General features: G+C 35.7%; 1 protein-coding gene across 1 annotated transcript in view; it reads right to left on the reverse strand.

Moving 5' to 3' along the window:
- The window catches only part of CIITA (class II major histocompatibility complex transactivator), a 56,210-nt gene that overhangs the window by 24,750 nt on the left and 6,111 nt on the right, over positions 1-25,349 (reverse strand). The window contains exons 2-5 of the mRNA XM_051963361.1: positions 12,431-12,577; positions 9,438-9,530; positions 2,295-2,339; positions 1,795-1,881 (exon numbers count right to left, since the gene is read on the reverse strand). Coding sequence (XP_051819321.1) covers positions 1,795-1,881; positions 2,295-2,339; positions 9,438-9,530; positions 12,431-12,577 — 372 coding nt within the window. The remainder of the gene's footprint in view (positions 1-1,794; positions 1,882-2,294; positions 2,340-9,437; positions 9,531-12,430; positions 12,578-25,349) is intronic.

The following is a 25,349-nucleotide window of genomic DNA, read 5'->3' on the forward strand; positions in this document are numbered from 1 at the left end:
TCCATCTTGCCTCACCTTTTTTTCTTCTTACTACCTAAACTACTGAAATGGCTCCAGAAGGATTTGAGTCCTGTGAATTTGTTTTAGGCCCTAAATTTTTAATGTGGCTCATTTTGAGAAGGCATCTACATATGGAGAGATAACTCCAATGACTTCCCCCCTGTGGTTTCCCATGGACAACAAAGGCTGGTATCTCCAAGCCAAGAAAGTATATTACTATGCCCAGAATTTGATAATGACCCCTATCCCCTCCAACCTGCTTAACCAGCAGAAAACTCAAGGAGGTCCTAATACTAACTTGTCCTCTCAAATGGGGATCTGTCCTATTGTGGGAGATATGTTTTAGTATAAAGACATGGGGCCAGAAGATCATATAACTTAAGGTGAAAGGTCTCCACAATCAGGCATCAAGTACTAAAGAAAATATCTAAAGAACCAAAGTTGGGCAAGTAAATTTCATACTACCCCAAAAATTATCAAGGATTAAGCATTCATTTTAGATTTTTTTAATTATCCAAGACTTAGGATAAGATTATATCAATCAATGAGCACTGACTATGGACAAAGGTTTGTTCTGGAAATCGCTGGAGATAGTTAAAAAGTAGCAGAAATGGCCCTCATGCTTGGGGAGGTTATAATTTAAGGAAGAAAGCAAGATATCCCAGAAAAATCTAAACCCTATAGCTAAGCACTATATGCAAAACTGGATTAGCAAACATTGCTCTAAGGTACTATAGCTATCAAAATTTAATGGATGATGAAGAAAATGTAGAATAGAAAGAATTAAGTCATTTAATAAAACTTTATTAAGTGCTTATTATAAGCAAGGCAAGGTACTTTGCTTTGAATAATCTAGAAAATTTTTCATTAGATGGCCAGCTTTAGATTTTAAATTCCTCAAAAGTAAGAACTGTCTTTTGCTTCTTTTTGCACAGTGTCTGACACATGATAAGCACTTAATTGATTGATTTCTATAGGAAGAGCAAAATTTGAGGTAAAGGTGAATTTTCAAGGGAAGGGAGGAACACAGAAGATGGTAGAATGACTTTGTATCAAAACTTCAAAGTGAAAGCAAATGGTTGTAAAAACAAATTTTTCTATTTCAGGTTAAGTGCTGTGGAACAGGAAGAGGTAATTACTTAAATGGATAATCATGAACTGGTAATCTTAAGTGGAAAAGAAATGACAGAAATTCAAAGCTCCCATGAAAAGAGCAATAAGAAAATGTATAGTAGAAACACATGATCTCTACTGACAGAGAAGGTTAGAGTTGTACAGTAGATTGATATGTACTTTTTGGATATGGATAATGTGAGCATTAGTTTTAGTTAGGTTAGGGTTTTTTTAAACAGCATTTTTCCCCCTTTTTCTTTTTAATTGGAGAGAGATGGGGAAAACAGATAATAAACTTTTGTTATTTGGAAAAAATTTTGAAGAAAACTGCTAAAAGAAAAAAATTCCTCTTGTCCAAATTTTAGTTGTCTTATGAGAGAAGACTTTGCTAAAAGTATTTCTTTAACCTCTTTGGGCCATTAATAGTGGATTAAATAAGTGGAATTTTATAATGCAGTGTACTTCAAACTCTATGCAAATGAACTAAATGGAAGAAACAATTGGAAGTCACTATAAATTTCAGGAGAGTGACATTGTAGTTTTAGGGGAGTATTTCAATCCAAGTGGTTTCAGAAAGATGGTCCTAACTCCTGACTAAAGATTAGAATGGAGGAGTCAAAGATGTTTGGGAGAAGAGGATGACTGCAAATCCCAGGGGAAATTGCTGTATCATTCACTTACATCTTTTCTGACATTTCTGTGATTTCTGTGGTATCTCAGTCAATGAATCTAAGTTCTCGTTGATCACTTCATCTGGGCCAATGTTTCCTAATTTGGAGGAAATCAGTCAGTCAATAAACATTTATTGAAGCTAGGTACTGTGCTAAGCATGAGAAGAGATGAGAAGAGAAGAGAAAAGAGAAGAGAAGAGAAGAGAAGAGAAAAGAGAAGAGAAGAGAAGAGTAGAAAAGAGAGACACAGACAGACACACAGAGAGACAGAGATAAAGACAGAGAGACAGAGAAAGACAGAGACAGAGATAGACACAGAGAAAAGACAAAGAGGACATAGAGAGGCACAGAGAGAATTAGATGATATCTAAGTTGTGTCTCCACCATAATAAAGGCTGGAAATCTCACAAACTCATTAGAGTACAGTTAGGAAGGCCAGAAAGAATGGCCTTCCTAAAAAGAATGAACAAGAACACCAGTTCTAAACCAACCAAGATAGCCCAAACTTACCAAAAATGCCTTCTGTCTCTGAGAACATATATTCTGCCAGTGCCGCTGCCAAGAAAAGAAAAGGAAAAAAAAAACAAAAACAGCGCATCAATAAACCCAAAGAACTCTTCTACTTTCCATTGCTATGAAATATCCTCCTATTATCTTCTGTATAAATGGGCTCTGTGGTTTAGCACCCCTTTTCTTGAGCTAAGTCCCCTGTGATTGTTTACCTTAGGTTACTAGCTGACAGGGACTGCTCAAGAGGCATTACTAAGGTTTACATCATCACAAGAAAGCAAGAAAAAGCAACATGGCAGCTATTTTGTCTAGCTATTCACTTGTAGAAAGTGATAACCAGTACCAAAAGCATATGTTTCCACTTCTATAAAAGTGACTATTCCAGGTACTCTGAGGAAAAGATCCCTCACAAATCTGGTCTTAATTAATTAAGCCTGGAGTATTGGTGAGCAATCTTCTTCTTTGGAAAGTCAAGTCATCCATTCATGGCAACTATATTGTTATCCCCAGAGGATTCAGGAATTTTTCAAATTGCTCATGTGATCTAGCTTAGGAGCCCATCCATGAGGAAGAATTATGTTAGTGAGCCCAGCAAAACCAATTCTGGGTCTTCCACATCCGTGTTGACAGTATTCTCCTGGCTGTTCCTCAGTTCTGAAGTACATTAAGCATCAGTGCCTATTCCCCCTCTCCCATTCCTTCCCCTTCTTGCATACCCATGTAGAAACAGGTCACTTAAATGTTACAGTAGTTGTCTTCTGTGTCTGTGATTTTTAATAAAGGAAAACAGAAGCAAACAACCCCTTCCAAAGGACAAAAACTCTTTTCATCTCTCCTTCTTTCTCTTTCTTTCCCCCTCCCTCCCTCCCTTCGCCTCTCTTTTCCTCCCTTCCATCTTTTCTTCCTTCCTTCCTTCTTTCCTATCAAACTTAAAATAACACTTCAAATCAAATATTGGAGCAAACAAAGCCAACAAAAGATTGGAGTAAGACATTTTTCTGAGCACTGTGACAATAAGGTAGAGACCTATCTAGATCTCACACACCTGAAGTGGCAACAGTGGCCACAGCAATATTAGCTTTAGGATCTCTTAGTCCAGTGAGGATAAGGAGTTCTGCTCAGAAAGAGATTACAGGGAATCCTTTGCTGACAGCTAGTGCTAACTGGCAAGTCTATTGCCCATATGCAGTTCTGAGTAGCAGTTTCAGAGTGGAGATGAGTGCAGGGAGTTGCTCACAACGGAACAGAGATCTGGTCACAGTTCTAAAGCAAAAAGTAGTACTAGTTCTTGTAGCTACAGGGACCAAAGATCCTTTCAAAGTAAAAACCAGAGCACAGATAAGAATTTTGGTGACCATCCCTCTCCCAGGATCACACCACCTCAGAAGCACTTGAAGATCCCAGAATTAACTCTGAATACAGTAAAATACAGTAACAAAAACCTGAAGTGTGAGACAGTGCCTCCCCAGTCCTAGGTGAGCAAAGTTTACCTTTAAGATAACATTCAAAGTCAAGGAATAGATCAGGAGAATGAGCAAACAACAACAACAAAATGAACTTAACCATAAAAAGTTACAACAGCAAGAGGAAAGAACAAGATATAAACTCAAAGAAAACTGCAATGTGAAACAGCTACCCAAAAAGCTTCAAAGAAAAATGCTAATTGAACCCAACCCAAGAAGAATTCCTAGAAGAGTTAAAGAAGATAAGAGTGGTAGAAGAGAAACTGGAAAAATGAGAATGGTGTAAGAAAATTATGAAAAGAGCATTAACAGACATAAAAGTTCATTGAAGAGAATTCCTTAAAAAACAGAATTGGCCAAATGGAAAAAAGAAGTACAAAAATTCACTTAAAAAAATTCCTTACTTACATGGACTGATCCTAAGTGAAATGAGCAGAACCAGGAGAACATTGTATATGGCAACAAGAAGATTATATGATTATCAGTTCTGATGGATGTGGCTCTCTTCAACAATGAGATGATTCAGACCAGTTCCAATGATCTTGAGAGCCATTTACACTCAGAGAGAGGACTATGGGAACTGAGTGTGGTTCACAACACAGCATTTTCACTCTTTTTGCTATTGTTTGCTTGCATTTTATTTTCTTTCTCATTTTTCCAGTCTGATTTGATTTTTCTTATGTAGCAAAATAATTGTATGCATATGTATGCATATTTTGGATTTAACATATATTTCCATCATGTTTGACATATATTGGACTACCTGCCATCTGGGGAGGGGGTGAGGGAAGGAGGAGAAATTGGAACACAAAGTTTTGCAAGGGTTAATGCCACAGAATTATCCATGCATATGTTCTGAAAAATAAAAAGCTTTAATAAAAATTCCTTAAAAATAAGAATTGGGCAAATGGGAGCTAATGATTCCATGAGACATTAAAAACTATTTAAAAAATCAAAAATTAAAAAAAATAGAATATGTAAAATATCTCATTAAAAAAAAACCTTAACAGGAAAATAGATTGATGAGAGATAATCTAGGAATTATCAGGTTACCTCAAAGTCATGATCAGAGAAAGAGCTAAAACAGCATATTTCAAGAAATTATCAAGAAAAATTGACATGATATTCTAGATCCAGAAGATAAAAATAGAAACTGAAAACCACCAAACACCTTCCAAAATGAAAACTCCAAGGAGTACTGGGATTCCAGGCTACCCAGATCAAAGACAACAAACTTCAAGCATCCAGGAAAGAACAATTCAAATATTATGGAGTCATAATCAGGATCTCACAAGATTTAAAGACTTCCACATTAAAGAAGAGGTAATTAGTAATATAATATAATAACATGATACAAAAGCAAAGAAGCTAGAAGTACATTGAAAAATAATCTACCCAGGAAAACCGAGTATAATTATTCAAGGGGAAAAGAGATAATGAAATAGATAATTTTCAAACATTTCTGATGAAAAGACCAGAGCTGAATAGAAAATTTGACATTCAAACAGAAGATTCAAGAGCAGCATAAAAAGGTAAGTATGAAAGAGTAATCAGTTAGAGATTCAATAAAATCAAACTGTTAACATTCCTCTATGGGAAGATAAATGTAACTACTATGAACTCTATCATTATTAAGGCAGTTAAAAGGAGTTTACATAAACAAAGGGTATGATTGTGAGTTGATTATGTTGGAATGATTTTTAAAAATTAAGGGGTAAGAAAAAGAAATGTACTGGGGAAAGGGAATAGTTTATCAGGAAAATTTTGTCACATAAAAAAGCACACAAAGAAGAATTATTACAATGGAGAGGGAAATGGGGATGAGGGTAGCAATCAATATTGTAACCTCACAAATTGGTTCAAAGTGGGAAGATATATACACAATATATGTATGTGTATGTGCATGCAAGTTTGTATACATGTGTGCATATATATATATATAAAAACTCAGATATGTTTAAAAATATCCAATAGGGAAATTAGAGGGGAAGAGGATTGTGGTAAGGGAAAAGATGCCACAAAGGAGATAGATTAAAAGAGGAAGTGGGGAAAAGCAAAATAGACTTTTGAAGAGGGATAAGATAAAAAGGAGAGGGAAGAAACAGAAGAAAGTGAGATGGAGAGAAACACATAGTAAGCGTAACTGTGAATGTGAATGGGATGAGCTCATCCATTAAAAAAAGAAGCAGATAGTGGAATGTATTAAAAACCAGAATTAAATAATATGATGTTGACAAGAGACAAATTTAAAGCAGAAACACACACACATAGTTAAAATAAAGGCTTGGAACTGACTATGCTTCAGCTGAAGTAAAAAAGCCAGAGGTAACAAGCATGATCAAAGCAAAACTAAACCCAATTAAAAGGAATAATCAGGGGAAATATTTTGCTAAAAGATATCAGACAATGAAGCAATATAAACAAATTTTTACAGCAAGTTTCTCTAATAAAACCCTCATTTCTCAAATATATATTGAGTGTGCAACTGAATATACTTTTCTCATTGACTATCTATTATACCCAGAATGCATTCCTTTTTTACTTACAGTTAATGATTTAGGTGGGTTAATTTTATATCCTTCAACTTCACTAAAGTTGTTAATTGTTTCAACTGGCTTTTTAGTTGACTCTTTAAGATTCTATAAGCATACCATGATATCATCTGCAAAAAGTGATATTTTCTTTTTTTATTACCTATGTTTATTCCTTCAATTTCTTTTTCTCATCTTATTGCTATAGCTAGCATTTGTGGTATAATATTGAATAATGATGATAATGAACATTGTTGCTTTATCTTTGTCCTCATTGGAAAGGCTTCTAGTTTATCTTCACTGCAGCTAATGCTTGCTATTAATTTTGGATAGATACTATTTTGATAAAAGCTCCATTTATTCATATGCTTTCTAGATTTTTGAAAAATAGGAATGGTTGTATTTTGTTAAAAAAGCTTTTGAGGAGCAGATTGTAAATTGGCATAGAGTCAGAAGAGAAAGTTAATTTAAGATGTATATCAAGAACTTGAGAACCTTGAGGGTTTGTGCATGAGATTAGAATAGGGGAAGGAGCAGGTATGTGGGATATAGTGGAAAGAATATTGGCTCTGGAATCAGAAAACTGAGTTCAATCCCACCTCTGACACATACTCCATGTATTGCCTTGGGCAAAACAGTTTCCCTGTACCTCAGTTTACTCATCAATAAAATGAAGGGATGGGATTGGCCTAGATGATCTTTGAGCTCTCCTCCAGCTCTAGATGTATGAATCCTCTGAAGAGGAATGGAGAGAGAGAATTTGGTATATTTGGTTTATTCATTGAATCCTGAGAGACTACATATGAGACTTTGAGAGCCAGTGCTTTCCCATCAATGATATTTGTTTTGGGGAGTATTGACAAATGGTCATTAATTAGATTTGGTTCCATACCACTTATCAATCAAACAACAAGCATTCGTTAAATGCTTATGAGGTGCTAGTATTGTGTTAGGTATTGGGGATACAAATACAAAGGATAAAATAATTTTTGTTTTCAAGAAATTTATTTTCTAATGGGCCATCAAGTACATCAAATACACAAGTACAAGTACATATGTATAGAAATACATTTACTTATACATATTTTATATGTATAGAAATATATTTACTTATACATATTTTATATATATAGAAATACATATAAAATAGAAGAGGTAAAAATAAGCACAATGTTGGTGAAATCATAAGTACTTTCCCTTTCCCTAAGTAGTTAAATACAAAATAGTTAAAGGGGAAAAGCACCAGCCCAGAAAGAGTTTATGCAGAAGTGTCACTTGAACTATGTCTTGAAGGAAGTGAGGCATTCTATGCAATAGAAATGGAAAGGGCATACATCGCAGGTCCATTCAAAGGCATGGAAACTGGAGGTGAAGGGTCATATGGGAAGAACACAAAGAAAGCCAGTTTGACACTGGAAATGTAATGTAATATGTAATGAAACTGGAAAGATAGGTTGGGGCCAGGTTGTAAAGAGCTTTAAAAGCTAAACAGAAGAGTTTATATTATCTTAGGGAGTCACTGAAGTTTATTGAGTAGAGATAATACATGGCCAGATATGTGCTTAAGGAAAATCACATATATTTCTGAATTTATACTGGAAAAGAAAGCATCCAAGCATAAGGAGGAAAGAAAAGAAACAGAACTGGGAGCTAAGGGGAGCGAGTAATTATAAATGGGTCCATGCCAGATACAAACAAAAAGTGTTATTGAAATATAAGTCTGGAAAGACATGGTGGGATAACTCTAATGAAAGACCTTTAATATCAGAGGACATGATTTTTGTCCACCTGCATTTTTGATTTCCTTCACAGGTTAATTGTACACTATTTCAAAGTCCGATTCTTCTTGTGTGGCAAAATAACTGTATGGACATGTATACATATATTGTATTTAACATATACTTTAACATATTTAATATGTATTGGTCTACCTGCCATCTAGGGGAAGGGGTAAGGGGAAGGAGGGGAAAATTGGAACAAAAGGTTTTGCAACTGTCAATGCTGAAAAATTACCCAAAAGTTATAATAAAAAAAAATATCAGAGGACATGGGTTAGAATCCTGGGTTGGCTACTTAGTTTTTATGAGTTCTGAGACAAATGATCACCCCTCTAATGTGGGGTTTGGATTAGTCAATCTCTAAGGTCCCATAGAACTTGAGTCTGCATCTGACTCAACCTTCTCTTGGTTGTAGTTTAAAGAAAGGGCCTCACTTTACACATAGGTAGTATAAAAAGGAGTTTATCTTCCATCCCGCTACTTAATGCTTAAAATATTACCTTCCTTTTACTTAGAGCAGTGATTTCACTGGTGATAGCTTTAACAGGAGGAAGCCTACTTGATCAAAGTAGGGCAGATCCTTTCAATTTACAAGAGTGACCCAAAGTAGTGAAAGATTAAGCAACCTACCCAGAGTTACACAGCCAGTATATGTCAAAGACAGGGTGACAACAAACTGTAGTCTCTAATAAAATGCAGTTGCCTCAGAGAGATATCACAACTCAATGTTGTACCTGTTTTACCAGATCTTTTTTTTCCTAGCAGCAGTTTTTTTGCTTTATTTTATTATAGATTTTTATTTACAAAACATATGCATAGTTAATTTTTCAGCACTGACCCTTGCAAAACCTTCTGTTCCAAATCTTCCCCCCCCCCAGATGGCAGGTAGTCCAATACATGTTAAAATATGTTAAATTATATGTTAAATCCAATATATGTATAAATATTTATACAGTTATTTCTGGCAGCAGTTTTGAGCACAGTGTTTGGGAGCACGAAGATACTTGTCCCTTGGGTGAAAGAGAAAGCCAAAAAGGAAAAGTGGAAGAACAAAGACCATAGTCACGTGCTTTTACAATGTATCCTTGGACTATTTATGTCCATTAGGTGAAGGGGGGAGGAGAGCCACCCTTCATACTTCTTCCTTATTTTGTGTGTCTTTCCTTGCTTCCTCCTAACCCCTCCAACCTTTTGTTATATTGCTGACTCTGAGTTCATAATAAATAGATACACAAAATAGAGCAAAAACAAGAAATTTTTTAAAAAAAGAATATGAAGTTATTTCTGATATTTAGCATTTTATCATCATTATTATTTTAAATTCAAACCATAGGTTAAATACCAGCATCAGCACCACCCATGCCCTCATACCTATCCTGTCATAGGCCTCTCCTGTCCCCTCATCATCTATGGCATTCCACAGCCTGTTGACCTGATCACAGTTGATTGTATCAGTTTCAGGATCTGGAAGGAAAAGATAATTGAATGAAAGAGAAGTAACAGTGTTCTATCAAAAGAATCTTGAATCAAGAACCAAAATCCCTACTCTTCTGCTATCTGTGTGACTTTGAACACATTATTTAATCTTTCTGGGCCTTCATTTAAACCTCTGTAAAATGAAACTATGGACATAAGTGAATAGATGGTCAGGCTTGTAGTTAGGAAGACTTGAGTTTAAATGAGGCCTCAGATACTTACTAGTTATGTGACTCGGGGCAAGTTATTTAACCTTGTTTGCCTCAGTTTCCTCTGCTATAAAATGAGCTAAAGAAGGAATTGACAAATCACTTCAGTACCTTTGCCAAGTAAACTCTGGATAGAATCATAAAGGTTTGAACAAAACTGGAAAACAATTAAACGACAACAATAAAATGAAGCTATTGAATTAGATAACTTCTAATATCCAGGTCAAAATTCTTTGAATCTATGAGGAAAAAGAGGGTAAGAAATCCCTGGAAAAGACAAGTAGAAAGAGGGCCTGGGGTGAGGCTGAAGTAGAAATCGGTTCCCAATCAGAGCGCTATCTCTGTAATGGCCACATGGAGCTGTCCGTGGTACTTCCATACTTACTGGAATACCTCATTATATACCTATTAAATGGAATGGAATACCTATTAAAAATCTGACATTATAACTACTTGTATGATCTTGAGCAAAAATTTTGGCTCATTGAGACTTAGTTTCCAAGTCTGAAAAAAAATTATTACATGAATTAAGTAGTCCAGCCTCTGGAAAGGATTTTGCTCTTAAAAAGGCACTAGGTCTGAACTCTATAGCTTTGTTCTAAGTCTCTAAATGCCCTCATTGGAGCACACAATGTATATAATCATATCAGTCAGAAAGTGTTTTGAATAACTGCTAAGAATAATTTAGGGTTTGGAATCATTAAAAGGCAACTAGGTGGTGCAATGAATAGAATGCTGGGACTAGAAGTTCTGAGTGCAAATTTAGCAAATTCAGATACTTCCTAGCTGTGTGGCTCCCTCTGTCTACCTCAATTTTCTCAACTCAAATCAGGATCATAATAGCATCTATCCTCCATAGTTGTTGTAAGGATCAAATGAGATCATATCTGTAAAATGCATAGTACAGTGCCTGATACTTAATAAATGCTATTTCCTTTTACTCTCTCTTGACATAAGAAGTTGAATCAGAGCAAGAAAGCGACCATGAGAATGGTAGCAACATGATATAGTAGAAGGATCATTGGGGAATATAAGAAATTAGAAGATCTCTGGTTCTATTAAAAATCTGACATTATAACTACCTGTATGATCTTGAGCAAACATTTTGACTCATTGAGACTTAAGTTTCCTTGCCTGAAAAAAATTATTGCATGAATTAATTGGATTAAATTTCAAGATCTTTATAGCTCTATCATTCTTGATTCTAAGAAGAAAGGAAAAACTTATTTCTCAGATGCTCCAGAATTGTCAGCAGGTCTGTATTTTCCTATAGAAAAAATAAAAACTCAACTTGGAAGTTGTTTTTTTTCAATAGTATGCTTATAACTTATCTTTTCAGATTTTTCTTTTTAATTTTCTTCACATATTCTCTGTACAAGCTAAACTGGCTTATTTGATTTTTTTTGAACACAGAATTCTATCTCTCATCTTCCAGCTTTTTTGTGATTTGTCCCCATCCTCCCTATAATGCACCTTTTTATTTTATCCACTTAGAATACTTAGTTCTCTTCAAAATTCAAGCACTACTTCCTATAGGAAGACTTACCTGATTGCCCTAGTTTTTAATAGTTTCTCCTTCCTCAAATTAGTATGTATTTACTTATGTGTATAACTTTTTTATTTTCTTGGTTGTATGTAAACTTATGGAAAGCATGGAGTATTTTTTTCATTTTATCTTTATATCCCCAGCACCAAGTTAAATACATTGCTTAGCACAAAATAGATATTCTGAAATGGTTTGTGAAGTTGAATGGTATCAATGTAGTTTCCTCTCATTTCAAGAGATCCCATGGAAAATCATACAGTCTGGAGCTGGCAGGAGATTATGAATGTCACCTCATACAACCCCTTCATTTGTCAGCTTGGAAAATGAAAGCATAGAGAAGTTAAGTGAACGGGCACATAAGTAGTTAGTAGGAAATCTGATATGCTTCCTCTTTTTTATCACCTCTTTTCACTTCTCTTTTTTGTGTATGTGTGAGTAAATTTTAAAATTCATTTAAACTTAAAATAAAAAAAATTAAAAAAGAACATTTCCAAAAAAAGAACATGAGAAGATTCAATGTAAAACAATAAATTTACATTTCAAGAAAATTTATGTAATAAATAATGCACATTGTTTTCAAAGCTACCCAGCTTTTTTTTGCTTTTTATAGGTTTTCTTTTGTCCTCTGCTGTGCACTTTTTCCTTTTTTCCCCCTTTTTCCCCAGTGAAAGCTACAATTAAATATATATATGTATATATACATATACATATACATGCACACATATATAAAACACACAAAAATGTAAATATTTATAACTCCCATATATATGTATATAAGATCATACTGTGCACATCTCTATTTGTCATTTCTTCTGAAAGGTGATAGTATCTTTCTTAATAGATCCAAATCTTTCCATATTTTTTAATCAATCAGTTCATCATTTCCTACACCACAGCAGTATTCCAACACAAGCATGTCCTTTCTGAAAGATTGTCTGTAAAGGTTTTCCTCCCAATTTTCTGCTTGACAACATTGGCCACATTGATATGTATGAAAGAAAAATCTAATATTCCAAATAAGATATTCTGATTACAAGACTAGTGTTTTTCCCATTAAACTACGTTAAAGGCTGGGGTGGTGTAAGGAGCTTGTAGGATAGGATGCGTTTGATTCCTTTGGAAGCATCACTCACCTAAAGAGAACTCAATTTCTTCTTCTGTTGCCAGGGGTTGGTCATAAAAATGGAAAAGATGTAGGGGGTCAACATCGCTTTGTAGTAGCCCCATGTAGCTTCCTTCTGTCAATGGCCCAGATTCCATGGCTGCACACTGATCAGTACCTGAAATAAACAAAGCATACTCTTTTAGCAAAATAGTATTGAATTAGCTTGTTACATACCACAAAGACTCCATTGGGGGTATATAGTAGGTAACAAAAGTCAGGCCAAATGGATACATATTTATTGAATGCATGTTGTGGACTAATTCTATTTAGAATACAAAAAATTTAGAAGTCTCATGGTCCCTGCATCCAAGGAATTTACAATCTAAGTGGGACATAAAGTAAAGATCCAGAAAGCAAAGAATAATACAAGACAGTTTCTATATGCAAGTGTTGTATAGTAGAATTCAGATTGAAAGAATTATAGAAATTTGGAAAAGAAATCAATGGAATTTAAAGGGAAGAGCTAGAATTTGAATTAAATTTTGACTTAAAAGATCTCTAAAGTCTCTTCTAACTCTAATATTATTTTTGGGGGGCAATTGAAGTTAAGCGACTTATCTAGGGACACAGTGCTAATAAATGTTTGAGACCAGATTTGAACTTAGGTCTGCTTAAATTCACATCTGGTGCACCACTTAGCTTCTAACACATTCTAGTGTATTGGGGAAAAGGGAAGAGACATTTTTGAGGGCAAGAGGGAAGAGCATGAACAAAAGGACAGAAGAGGAGGGATTTATAGTGACTGAGAACACAGTCATAAGTCTACTCAATAAAACTTGTGGCTCCCTGTTACCTTTAAAACCAATTATGAATTTCTTTAGTTGACACTGAAAACTCTTCATAATCTGGATGCTTTCCTTCTTTCTAGTCCTCTTACATACAAATCAATTCCACACAATGTACAATCTAGGCCCAATGGCCTCTGGGCTATCAAACACACAAGGTATTACATCTCTTGTTTTGGTATCTTTATATGAATCATTCCCAATGATTCCTTCCTCATTCCTCCCTCTTAGAAACCTTCCAGTTTTAGCTCATATATACACCTTTTCTAAACCTAGTGCCTTGCCTTCTGAAATTATCTTCTCTCTATTATAGGGATTCTTTATCTTCTTGTGTGTGTTATGGACCTTTTTGGTAATCTGGTAAAGCCTATGGACCCCTCCTTGAAATACTTTTAAATGCATAAAATAAAATACATAAGATTACAAAGAAAAATAATTATATTGGAATGTAGTTACCAAAATATTTTTATTGCCATCCAGCTCTACTTATATATTTATATTAATGTACATGTTGTCTCCTCCATTAGAATGGAAGTGCCTTGAGGTCAGGGCCTATTTTTGCTCTTTCTTTGTATCTCCAGTGATTAATACAGTGCCTAACACTGACATAATAAGTGTTTATTAAAGGCTTTTTGGTTAATAGCCTACATTTACATTTCCTGAACTCCTCTCACAATAATCCTGCAAATAAAGGGAAAAAGAACTAATGACTTCTTACTTGATTATATAGCTATCCCTTCTACACTGTAACTTTCTCTATTGAGGTTTTGATGTATTGCGGGTTGGTATAAGAAATCAAATGGGAATTTTTGGTAGTTTTGTGGACACCACAGATGACACGGAAAGACTAGCAGATGACACAGAAAAAATTTCGCAACTAAGAAATGCATAAAATACATGTATAGAATTGTGTAATATCAACATATTTTATCTTTTAATAATACAATAATTCAGACTTCTCTGGTACAAAGAGAAGGCCAAAAATTTTTATGAAATATACATTATACTCTTTTGTTTTGGCAATAGGGGTTAAACTACTTACCCAGGTCACAAGCTAGTATGTATTAAATATCTGAAGTCAGATTTGAACTCAGTGACTCCTGGACTGACTCTATAATGGTACTTTATCTACTGCATCATCCAGCTGCCCTGGATCATAAAATTTTACACGTATTTTCCAGATCACAGAGGTGTCATGCCCCTTACTACCCCATGCACAATGTAGAAGGGATAACTGTTTTGATATTTTCTAACAATCTGAGAGATCCTAAGAATAAGCACATCAGAAAGGTTACCCCAGTTTCTCACAGAAAAACAACTTTTCCTTCTTTTATCACAGCCTTTTCAAAGTCAGCCTCTGTTCTATAAAAGGGTCAGGATGAAGACTGTGTGAAAACACACATACACACATACAAACACACAGAGAAGATGTGTGGGAGGGAACAGCTATCTGTGACCAAGAGAAGAAGAACTGAGAGTGCACCACTGTCCAATTTTTGAAACAGAAGAAGGATGTACAGAGGATTGTGGTTGATATCTGGTCTACTAGGACTACAAGAGAATTACTGATCAGACATGAAGAACTTAAGTCTGTTTTGTTACCCTGAGTGAGTGAGGCAGCCTAAGAGTCTGAAGCTTTCCACATGCCTCAAGACTACCCATGTTTTTCCTCAAAGATTATTTCATTTGCTCTCAACTTTTTCCCCCTCTAGACACAACGTCACACAGAATACTGTTTTAGGTTCTATATTGGCCCTGTGGGACAAATGACTTTACTTTTCTGAGGCTCAACTTTCTTATTTGTCAATTGGAGATAAAATACTTGCCTTAACCTACTTCATAAGGTGATGTGATAATGAAGAAATGACTACAAGACAACCTTCAAACCCATGGAGCAAAAATACAAGATATTATTGTTACTACTACTACTACTACTACTACTGCTACTACTACTACTAGTACTACTACTACTACTATTACTACTTACTACTATAACTACTGCTGTTACTACAACTATGACTATGACTACTAATATTACTACAGTTACAACTATAGAGCAAAAACAGACTCTGATCTCGAGGTACTTCCATTCTAATGGAGAAGACAACATGTACATTAATCTGAATGTATAATAGAACTCACTGATATTGTATTACATACAATACACTACAATATACAATATTACATATAATAACTATGACTGCTATGACTATGACTACTATTGCTACTACTACTACTCCAACATGTCTAAAACAGAACTTAATGTCTTTCTCCCCAAACCTACCCAACTAGAGCAGAGACTACTGTTGCCTGGTTTCTGAAGATTTTGAAAAATGAAAACATCTATAATGTTAGCTAACCTCTCCATTTCTTTCAAGAATACTATCATTCTTCCAGCCTTTCAGGTTTGTCATCTAATAGTCAGTCTTGACTCTACTTCCACTTATTCCTCATATTCAATCTTTTGCCAAATTTTGATCATCCTAATTTCAAAACATCACCTGAATCCTTCTTTTTTGCATCGCTCCATAGCCACTACTCTTTCTCTTCCCTTGTGCCACAGTTATCACTCCTAACACATCTCTTCTCTCTTCTCTCTAATCTGTTTTCCACACAGCTGCCAAAATGATATGTCTAAAACACAAATCCAACCATGTCATTTCCATGCTAAAATGTTTCAGGGATTCCCTCTAGAACAAAGTAGAAATTCCTCTGTTTGTATCAGATAAGACAATAAGAACTTTGTAAATCTTAAGGCACCATAAACAGATTAGCTATTATTAACTATCCACTCACTCTATTTTGCATTTAAAGCCCCATACAATTTGGGTAAACTTTCTTTCCAGGCTGAACACATGTTACTTTCTTTGGCTTATGCCCTCTGTTTCCCAACCAAACTGACTTACTTCATAGTCTCCATACATGACAGTCCATGTCCTATCTTTATGGCCACATAGTATACAGTCTTCTTGTATGCTATTCCTCTCCTTCTTGACTCCTAAAACTCCTAACTTTTTTCAAGTCTTAGTTCAGCTATTACCCCTTGTAAGAGACCTTTGCTGATTGATTATCCCCATTGTGTGTATGTGTAATATATGTAATATGTAATAATTTGTTGTTGTTTTTGTTCAGTTGTTTTCAGTCATGTTCAATTCTTTGTTATCTCATTTGGGATTTTCTTAGCAAATGGTTTGTCATTTTCTTTTCCAGTTCAGATAAAGAAACTGAGGTTCATATAGCCAGTAAGTCTCTGAGGCAAAATTTGAATCACCTAGATGCTCAATAATAATAATACTACCATTTATATACTCTGGTTATGTGCTAGGCACATATTGCTTTGTATAACTAAGTGCTAAGTGTTTTGGAATTAGTATCTCATTTGAGCCTTATGACAACCTGGGAAGTAGTTCTAGTATCATTATCATGATGAGGAAATGAGGAAACTGAGGTAAAAAGTCACTTGTTCAGGGTCACACAAAGAAATATCTGAGATTAGATAGAATTCAAGTCTTTCTAACTCCAAATCGACACTATCCAGTGTAACACAATGCTAGTACTTTGCATTTATTTTATTTTTACGCATTATATTCAGCTAGTAGAATATAAACTCCTTTAAAGCAGGGACTTTGATTTTTGCCTTTTGGTATCGAGTGTAGTGTCTAACCATAGAAGATATTTCTTAAATACTTGTTGAATTAAGTCTGGCTGATTATCCTTTATCTTGAATGTGTTGGTGTGTGTATATGTGTGTGTGTGTGTGTGTGTGTGTGTGTGTGTGGTGTATTTGATGGGAGAAGGGAATAGTAATCCTTTGACTAGCTTCTCAGGCTCCTTATACGTTTAATTTATACAGCATGAGACAGGGGCAAGACTATTCAATTTAGAATCAAAGGCACCTCCGAAAATATTTATCTCAACTCACTCACTTCACATTTATATTGTACAAAGCACTTTCCTTACAATGGCCCTGTGAAATAACTAGCACAAGCATAATTACCTCTATTTTACAGATGAGGAAACTGAGACCCAAGAAGTTAACATAACTATTTGTTAGCTATGCAATCTTTGGCTAGTTATGTTTATTCCTTGATTCTTTGCTGAACACTTTATTTACTTTATACTCTTTTCCCCCTTTCAGCCCTCCCCCCCACTTCAAGCAAGCTGCAGTGAAATATAAAGATATATTTATGTATACATATGTAGATATATACATATATATACACACTCACAAATACGCTCCCATATAACACATATCTTTCCTATCCAATCCTAATTTTTCTTTCCCCACTCCCACAAATTTCCCAGTCCTCCCACAAAGGTTCTTATTCTTTTCAACCAGTCAGCCTACCTAACTACTCCCATATGGCTTAGCTTAAACCAACTACCTCTGCCACTTCCTACCCCAATTCTCCTCTAACCTAGCTCTGGAAAAGAGTGTTTCCCCTTATGAAGAGTTAGTTGCTTTTACTTTCTCCTTCCTGTTAATGATTTAGGGACGTTAATTTTAGATTTGAAATTATACCAGTTTCCTGGGGCCCCAGGGAGGAAAGAGGCAGGTTCGGAGGAGGTTGCAAGCTGTTATCTGTTACAGCTAGTATTATGAGGAACCAAGAGTGCAGAGGAAGGAAGAATCTTAGTAAATTCTCCCCCTTAGACTTTTGTCATATGTTTGATGAATGACCAAAATGGCAGAGTTGGGGATGGAGAGGTATAAGGAAAGGGAAACTGTAACAAAATTATCAATCATATCCTCTGTTTTTTTCCTTTTCTTTAGATGAATCATATTCAAAAAACCTGAAAGATCCAGGAAGGAGATAATACAACTGGGAATATGGGTTCAGATTAGCAGAGTGTGTCTCATTGCTTTATGAAGAGATCAACATATACATGCTATTGTATGAAACTGCCTGCCATCTAAGGGAAGGGGTGTTGGGAGGGAAGGGAAATGTTGGAACAGAAGTAAGTGCAAAGGGCAATGTTGAAAAATTACCCACGCATATGTTTGGTCAATAAAAAGCTATAATAATTAAAAAAAACATATAGGTGTTATAATTGAAGGAAGATAGGAGATCACCTTTCATACTGGGTTATTCTCAAGCCCAATTCCAATTCATAGCATATCATTCACTCCCTTGGTCCCTAAAGACTTTTTTTGTCTTCTTCAATCAGTACAGAAGCAAACATTCCTGGGAAAGCTATCACTTTAACCTCTAGTCGTCAGCCTTCCCCAGATGAGCCAGCCAAGAAACAGTTCAATGGGAATGGGATATAAGAGAGATAGCAAGATAATGATAGGAGTCCAGGATTTGGATTGACTATTAGATAGTAGAAGATACCTTCCACTTCATCTCCTTGAACCCTTCAGCTGTCATTATTCTCTCTTGCATCAAATATGCCTAGAAAATTTAAATTTCTTTTTTGTTCTTCCTCACTTTTTATTACATTTATATATTTTATTATATTTATACATATATACAACTATATTTTATGTTTATACCCAATATTCTATATCTACTTTATTATAATTGTATATTTTATCATATTTATACATATTATGTCATATTCCTTCTTCTAAGTAAGCTTCCTGGAGGCAGATTTTTTTTTTTTTTGACTATGTCCCACAGCTCTTCAATGCCTTGAACAGTTGTTTTAATAAATGTTTTTGAAAGTGTAGAGCTAAGGATTGCCAAGGACAGACTTCTTAGATGGTAATTTTTCTTAGAGATGGCCCTAAGAGAAAGTAAATTGGGAGGAGATAAAGAGGAAGATGATGAGAGAATAGGTTGAGTTCCAGGGACTAAAACAGAATGAGTGCTTTCTCTCATCTGAAATGCCTGGACAGTTCTCAGATCACTTCTTATTTCTTCCCTCTTCTTCTACTTCATACCAGCTCCTCTGACACTCTTCAAAGAAAACCCCCTGCCCTCCCTCTAGTTGTTCATGGTGCCTATTTGTCTGCTTGGCCTTTTTTATAAGATGGTAATCTCTCTCTTCAGGGCAGACAAAGGTCTATTCCCTCACCCTAAACCCCTGTGCCTGGTGCTTAGTGTATATATATAGGCATAACAATGGATCAAAATTCTGCCAAGGTAAAGTGTAATTTACTTCAAAAGAACTCATAAATATTCTCCTTCAGAATCCCTGCAGAGCCCTAGAGATGTGGGGAGAGTAGTCTCAAGCTATAAATGGGGAGGTTGAGACTCAGAGTGGAAAAAAGTTGCATAATCTCAAAATTGTACAAAAACTCAGCAAATTTGCACTTGAGATACTCTTCATTCTGGTTGATGCATTTTGCCATCGAATCATTGTCCTTGCAGTCAGGTAGACTTGAATCCAAATCAAGTCTTAGACACTTTTAGGAACTACGTGACCCTGGGCAAGTAACTTAATCTGATTACCTCAAAAAAAGACAGAGTCATACATCTTAGAGAGAATTAAAATAACTGACAGGATTAGGCAGTTTACATGTAAAGAGTCCAGATGGTGAATTGGAAAAAGCAGAAGTCTAGATGAAGTTAGGAAGTTCAGATTTTAGTTATGAGTTTACTATTAACTATATGAGTGACCTGAAGTTCCTGCCCCTATTTGGACCTTTGTTTCATAAGATCATAGGGGCACAGATCAAAAGCAGGGAAGGAACCTTCTAGGCCATGTACAGATAAGGAAATCTGAGGCTCAGGGAGTTAAAGTAATTTGTCCAAAGTCACTCAGCAAGTATTAAAGACAGGATTTAAACCCAGATGCTTTGAGTCCAATTAATTGCTGCCATGTTTCTCATATTTTACAAATAATAATATTGGGTTAGTTGATTTATAAATACATTCTGGTTCTAATATTTAGCAGTTTGAAGATGGAATTATCTCTTTAAAAAGGTAAGGTGAAATTTGAGAGGGAAGGGTAAAAATACAGCTTTCCCTGCCTAATCAAAAGAAGGGAATCAGCAAGAGTGGGCATCTGATCCTCGGATAAGAGAGGAAAGAATGAATCAAGTCAGTACCCAGTTTTACCCAAAGTGAGGCAGAAGGACACTGAGTAGCTGATCTCCTTGAATGAACCCCGTGTTTCTCCTCTGAGAGGAGTCTCTGGGGAAGGGGAGGAGGACCACACAAAATGAGGTGACTGTGGTTTGTTGATCAGTGGTGTGAGACCGAACCATCTGCAGGAACAGCACACTGCCAAAAAAAAAACAAAAAAAAAACCCAAAACCCAAAAAACAGATTCCTGTTTGCCCAGTCTAATTTTATCATTGTTGTTGTTTTGTTGTTGTTTTAACAGACGATTAGTGCTTTCAAATCCCAGAACCTCCTCAGGCCTCCACCTGCTTTCTAAGAAAGACAGGGATATATTAACTAGGATTTTCTTAGAAACTCCACTCTTCAGTTACTTTATCTTTCACTGGGCTCGGCTACCAGAGATTATGTGAGAGTCTGTGACACTGTAACTTCATAACAAGAGATGTGGGTCTTCTATAAATACTAAAATGTGAGAGACACAGAAAAACAGAGACAAACACACACACACAGACACAGAGAGACAGAGACAGAGAGACAGAGAGAGACAGAGAGAGGGGGGGAGGGGGAGAGGGAGGGAAGAATAGACAAAGACAGAGACACAGAGAGACAGACACAGAGACTAACAGAGACATAAAGACCCACACACACTCAGAGACACCCAGAGAGGCAGGGACACAGAAACACACAGAAAGAAAGACAGAGACAGAGACAGAAAGAGACAGAGATGGAGGAGAGAGAGAGAGCATCAGCTTCTTAAATTGGGATTTGAAGAGATCTGAGTTCTGTGGTTTTTATGGACCATTTATTGATAGGCATTAAAAAAGAGTGATTCAATCTTTACTTCCTAGCCCTTCCATTTGTTTTTAAAAACCAATACTGTTGAGTCAGATCAAATTCCCTATCATGAACTAGGCACTTTTAGGCTGTCAATATAACATTGAAATAGTCCCTGCCTTCAAGAAGCTTATTCTCTATCAGGGGAAGTAACATATACACATAAATACATTAAAACAATATTTTTCCAAGAGTTATGGGGGGGGGGAGGTTTTGGCTGCTGAGAAGATAAAAAAAAAACCTAGTATAGAAGGTGGAACTCTAGCTTAATTTTCAAGGAATTAGGGAATTTTGGGAGGCAGGGATAAGAGCCAGTCTATGCAAAATCAGAAAGATGGAATTTTTGGGTGAAGAATGGCAAGATGAATTTGGCTTTACTATTGAGTATATTAAGGTACATACTACACTAAAAGACTGGAAATGTAGACAGGATTTAAAGAGTTTTAAATGTCTCATAAAGTAATTTGTAGTGAGCCCATCAAGTGATATAGCTAGGCTGGTGCTTTAAGAATATTGCCTTGGAGTAGAAGTGGTAACATTGTCCCAATAGGCTCCTCGAGCTCTAATCTCTTATCTTAAGCTTGGGGGAAATATCATAGCACCAGACCTAGCAGAGTGAACCTTAAGCAGCCTGATACTCTCCTGGTGACATCAGGATGCACCATACACACACTGAAAGGGCAGGAAAGAGAACAAGTTCAAAACTCTGAAGATGGGAGGCAAGATTAGCAAGAGGAAGAAGGGATGCAATATAAATAGTGAAAAAATCAGGGATAAAGACAAGAAGGCTGAAGAAGTTAGTGTAGAACAGAGCTTCTTAAAGTTTTTCCACTATGGATCCCTTTTCATAAAGTGAGAAATTTTATGCAACCCCAGGTATATAGAAATATAAAATAAGTATACAAATCAAACACTTACTGATCAAAAATCATAAAGAAATTTACTTTAAAATAGTTATTTGGAATACATATAATTTTACCATTCATTAAAGATGAAAGCAAACTTGCATACTAATGAGATGGATGTGCTTCTTTGTATTTACATAAAGAATTAAATCTTGGAAGAACATTTGATACCTCTTATGTTGCCAAACTTTTCACACACATTCAGTTATGTGACCCCATAGGGAGTCATGACCCACAGTTTAAGAAGCTTTGATGCAGCAGAAGAAAGTCCCAAGAAGAATGATGAAACTCAGATAGTGGCAGAGAACAACAAAGTGAAGACTAATAAAGATTCCCAGGTCAGTGCTGGCAAGACTGAAGAGAAAGTATCAGAGAAGGATGTGGTGAGTGACAGGCAAAGAGCTCTGAATCCAAAGATTGTCGCTGGTGCAAAGGCAGAGCAGCAGAAGGATATGGAGTGGAAGCAGACTACTGCCTCTGACACATCAGCCAGGAGGGAGACTTCTCAGACTTTAACATCTAGAACTTCCAGTCTTTAGAAACCACAGCAATTAGTAAAGTAGATGACAACAGAAAAAAGGAAGAGGAACAAAAGCCTGAGGCTTGCCCATGAAACTAAAAGTAAAGTGACTCTATTTCAGACTAAAAACCTAATAGCAGTAAAGCTATTGCTTTTTTCAAGGAGACACCGGGAACAATAGAAGCCTATAATTCTATACCTAAGGTCCAGAAACCTGTGGTCCCAGCAGAAGAGGGAAACCTTCTGAGACTCCAATTGCTCATTTGGATCTAACCATAGCAGTGAAAGAGTAACAAGAACATCCTATTAAAAATTAAAATAATAAAAACCACTTAAAAAGTAATCTGTTTCTTGGCCTCTCTGCCTCTATCTATCTTTGTCTCTGTCTCTATGTATATCTGTCTGTCTCTGTTTCTATGTCTCTGTTTTTGTCTGATTCTGTCTCTTACTCTCTTGTCTGTGCCTGCCTGTCTGTCTGTCTGTCTGTCTCTCTGTCCATCTGTTTCTCTCTCTGTCACACACACATACACTTTCTCTTCCTCCCAGCTATATTAACTTGTTTCAAATCTGAAATAATAATATGTATAGCATCCCTCCAACCCACCAAAAAAGATGTCCCATCAAAGGAAGGAAGAAGGTGGTGGTCGAGAAAATAAAAATAGCATTTTTTGTGGGAAAAGTATCTAATATACCTTTACAACTTTATAAATAAGTCCTAGATTTTAGAGGTAAATGTCTGAAAATATGATACATTTTTTGGTGCCTGAACTACTGTTAGATTTACTCCACTATATGTCAAAATAAGTTCTTCTATAAGGGGGTTTGGAAATGCTATGTTTGTTTCTATCCACACTATTTTTGGAAGTAAGAAGTAATCTCATCCCTTTTAGCCTATGTAGATTTCTCATGACCAGTTGAAGTATGTCTGTGTTTGGGTTCTGCTTATTGGTCAGTGGAAATGGAAAAAAAGGCTACATTTATTGCAGCTCCAGTTTTTCTTTCATTATGTTTCACAGACACCAAGACAATATTCTTTGGAAAATGAAAAAAATGCATACACACAAAAAGAAAAAAATGTTCAATAGATGCATTTAAATTATATGCAATTGTATAAATGGTACAGCAGAAATGACATTAAATTCTTAAAAAGAATATTACTTTGACAACTATGTAATGAAGGTAGATTAGAAATAGGAAAGATGAGGCTAGGTTACTATTGGGAGAGAAATGGAACTGACAAATGGATGTGAAAGATAAACTGATATAGAAGATTGGAAGGTTAATGGTCATATGATTTAAAAGTTATAGAAGTGGGGTGTAGCTAGATTATGAAGGGGAAAAAAACAAATGATCACAAATCATAGCCTCTCCACTTTCTCATGGGTAAGAAAATTTTTCAACATTGATCTTATCTCTAAATTATTGATCCTACATATATTAGTATCTCCTACCAAATCGCCACAAGGTTTCATTAGAATTATATTCCACAAACATTTATGAAGCATCTACTATGCTCAAGGCACTTTGCTAGGTTCTGGGAACATAAAAATAAAAATGAAAGACCTTCCCTCAAGTAGCTTATATTCTACTAAGATAGGAATAGCATGTATACAGTGCAGTAGATAATAGAATACTGGATTTGGCATTAGAAAGTTGTGGGATTCTGATAATGCTTCAGTTACTTAACTAGTTGTGTGACCCTTGGCATTTAATCTTTATGGACCTCAGTGTCCTCATCCATCAAATCATGCAGTTGGACTTAATGATCTCTAAGGTCCATTCCAACTCTAAATTTGAATTAAATACAAAGTGGATGCAAGAGGATAGACAATAACTTGGAAAAATAAGGCTAACAGCTAGAGAAATCTCACTAAGAATTAAGTTTTCTGTTGAAGGACATTAGGTATTCCAAGAAACAGAAATGAATAGGGAACGAATGCCCCAAATGTTAGACCCCTTCTATATAAGGTCATGAAGGCAAAAGATAAGGAGCAGGCAGCAGATTAGTTTGAGCAAATCTAAGAATATTTGAATGGAGTAATATAAAATAAGATTGGAAAGATGGATGGGAGTCAGAGTGCTGGAGGACTCAAATACCAGATTGGGTAGTTTATATTTTATCCTAAAAGCAATAGGTAGTCATTCAAATTTTTTTGAGTAGGGTTTAGGGGTGACATAGATAGAGAAGGATTTAGGAATACCAATTTGGTAGCTACATGGAAGATGCTGGAAGCAAGGGAGCCCAGACAGGAAATTAGGATGATAATTTATATGAGAGTTGAGAGCATCTGAACTAGATTATATAAGTAGATGGAAGGGGTTGATTAGAAATGCTCCCACAGAGCATGCTCAGAACTGCCCCTTCTGATTTTATGTGAGAGCTTTGAGACCTGCATCCAGTCATGTATTGGCCCTACTCTTATTGGTAAGCTTCTCCTTGTACCTTTACTTTTGGGAGAAGTCCTGGAGAGGTCCAAAGAAATCAGTTTGCTTTCCTCTCCAAGCTATGCTTCTGACTTTTCTGACTTCAACATTTCTTGCCTGAAGTTCATCTCACCCTTTCCAACTTTTAAATTCCCTTTTTTTGGTATTGTCTTCCTCTAACAAAATGAAAGCCCCTTGAATACAGAGACGCTCTTTCTTTTTTATTTACTTTTGTATCTGTAGAGCTTAGCCTATAGTTAGCTCTTAGTAAATATTTGTTGCTTTGTTGTCTTGCCCTGGGGTTGGGGTTTCAAATTCAAAAAGTAATAAAAAGACGTCCCAACCCTTTTTATTAGAAGCAAGCTCCATAGGACTGAAACTGGTCCAAAGTACATGTCTAATATAG

The sequence above is a fragment of the Antechinus flavipes genome, chromosome 1 (assembly GCF_016432865.1).
Source record: "Antechinus flavipes isolate AdamAnt ecotype Samford, QLD, Australia chromosome 1, AdamAnt_v2, whole genome shotgun sequence".
Lineage (NCBI taxonomy): Eukaryota > Metazoa > Chordata > Mammalia > Dasyuromorphia > Dasyuridae > Antechinus > Antechinus flavipes.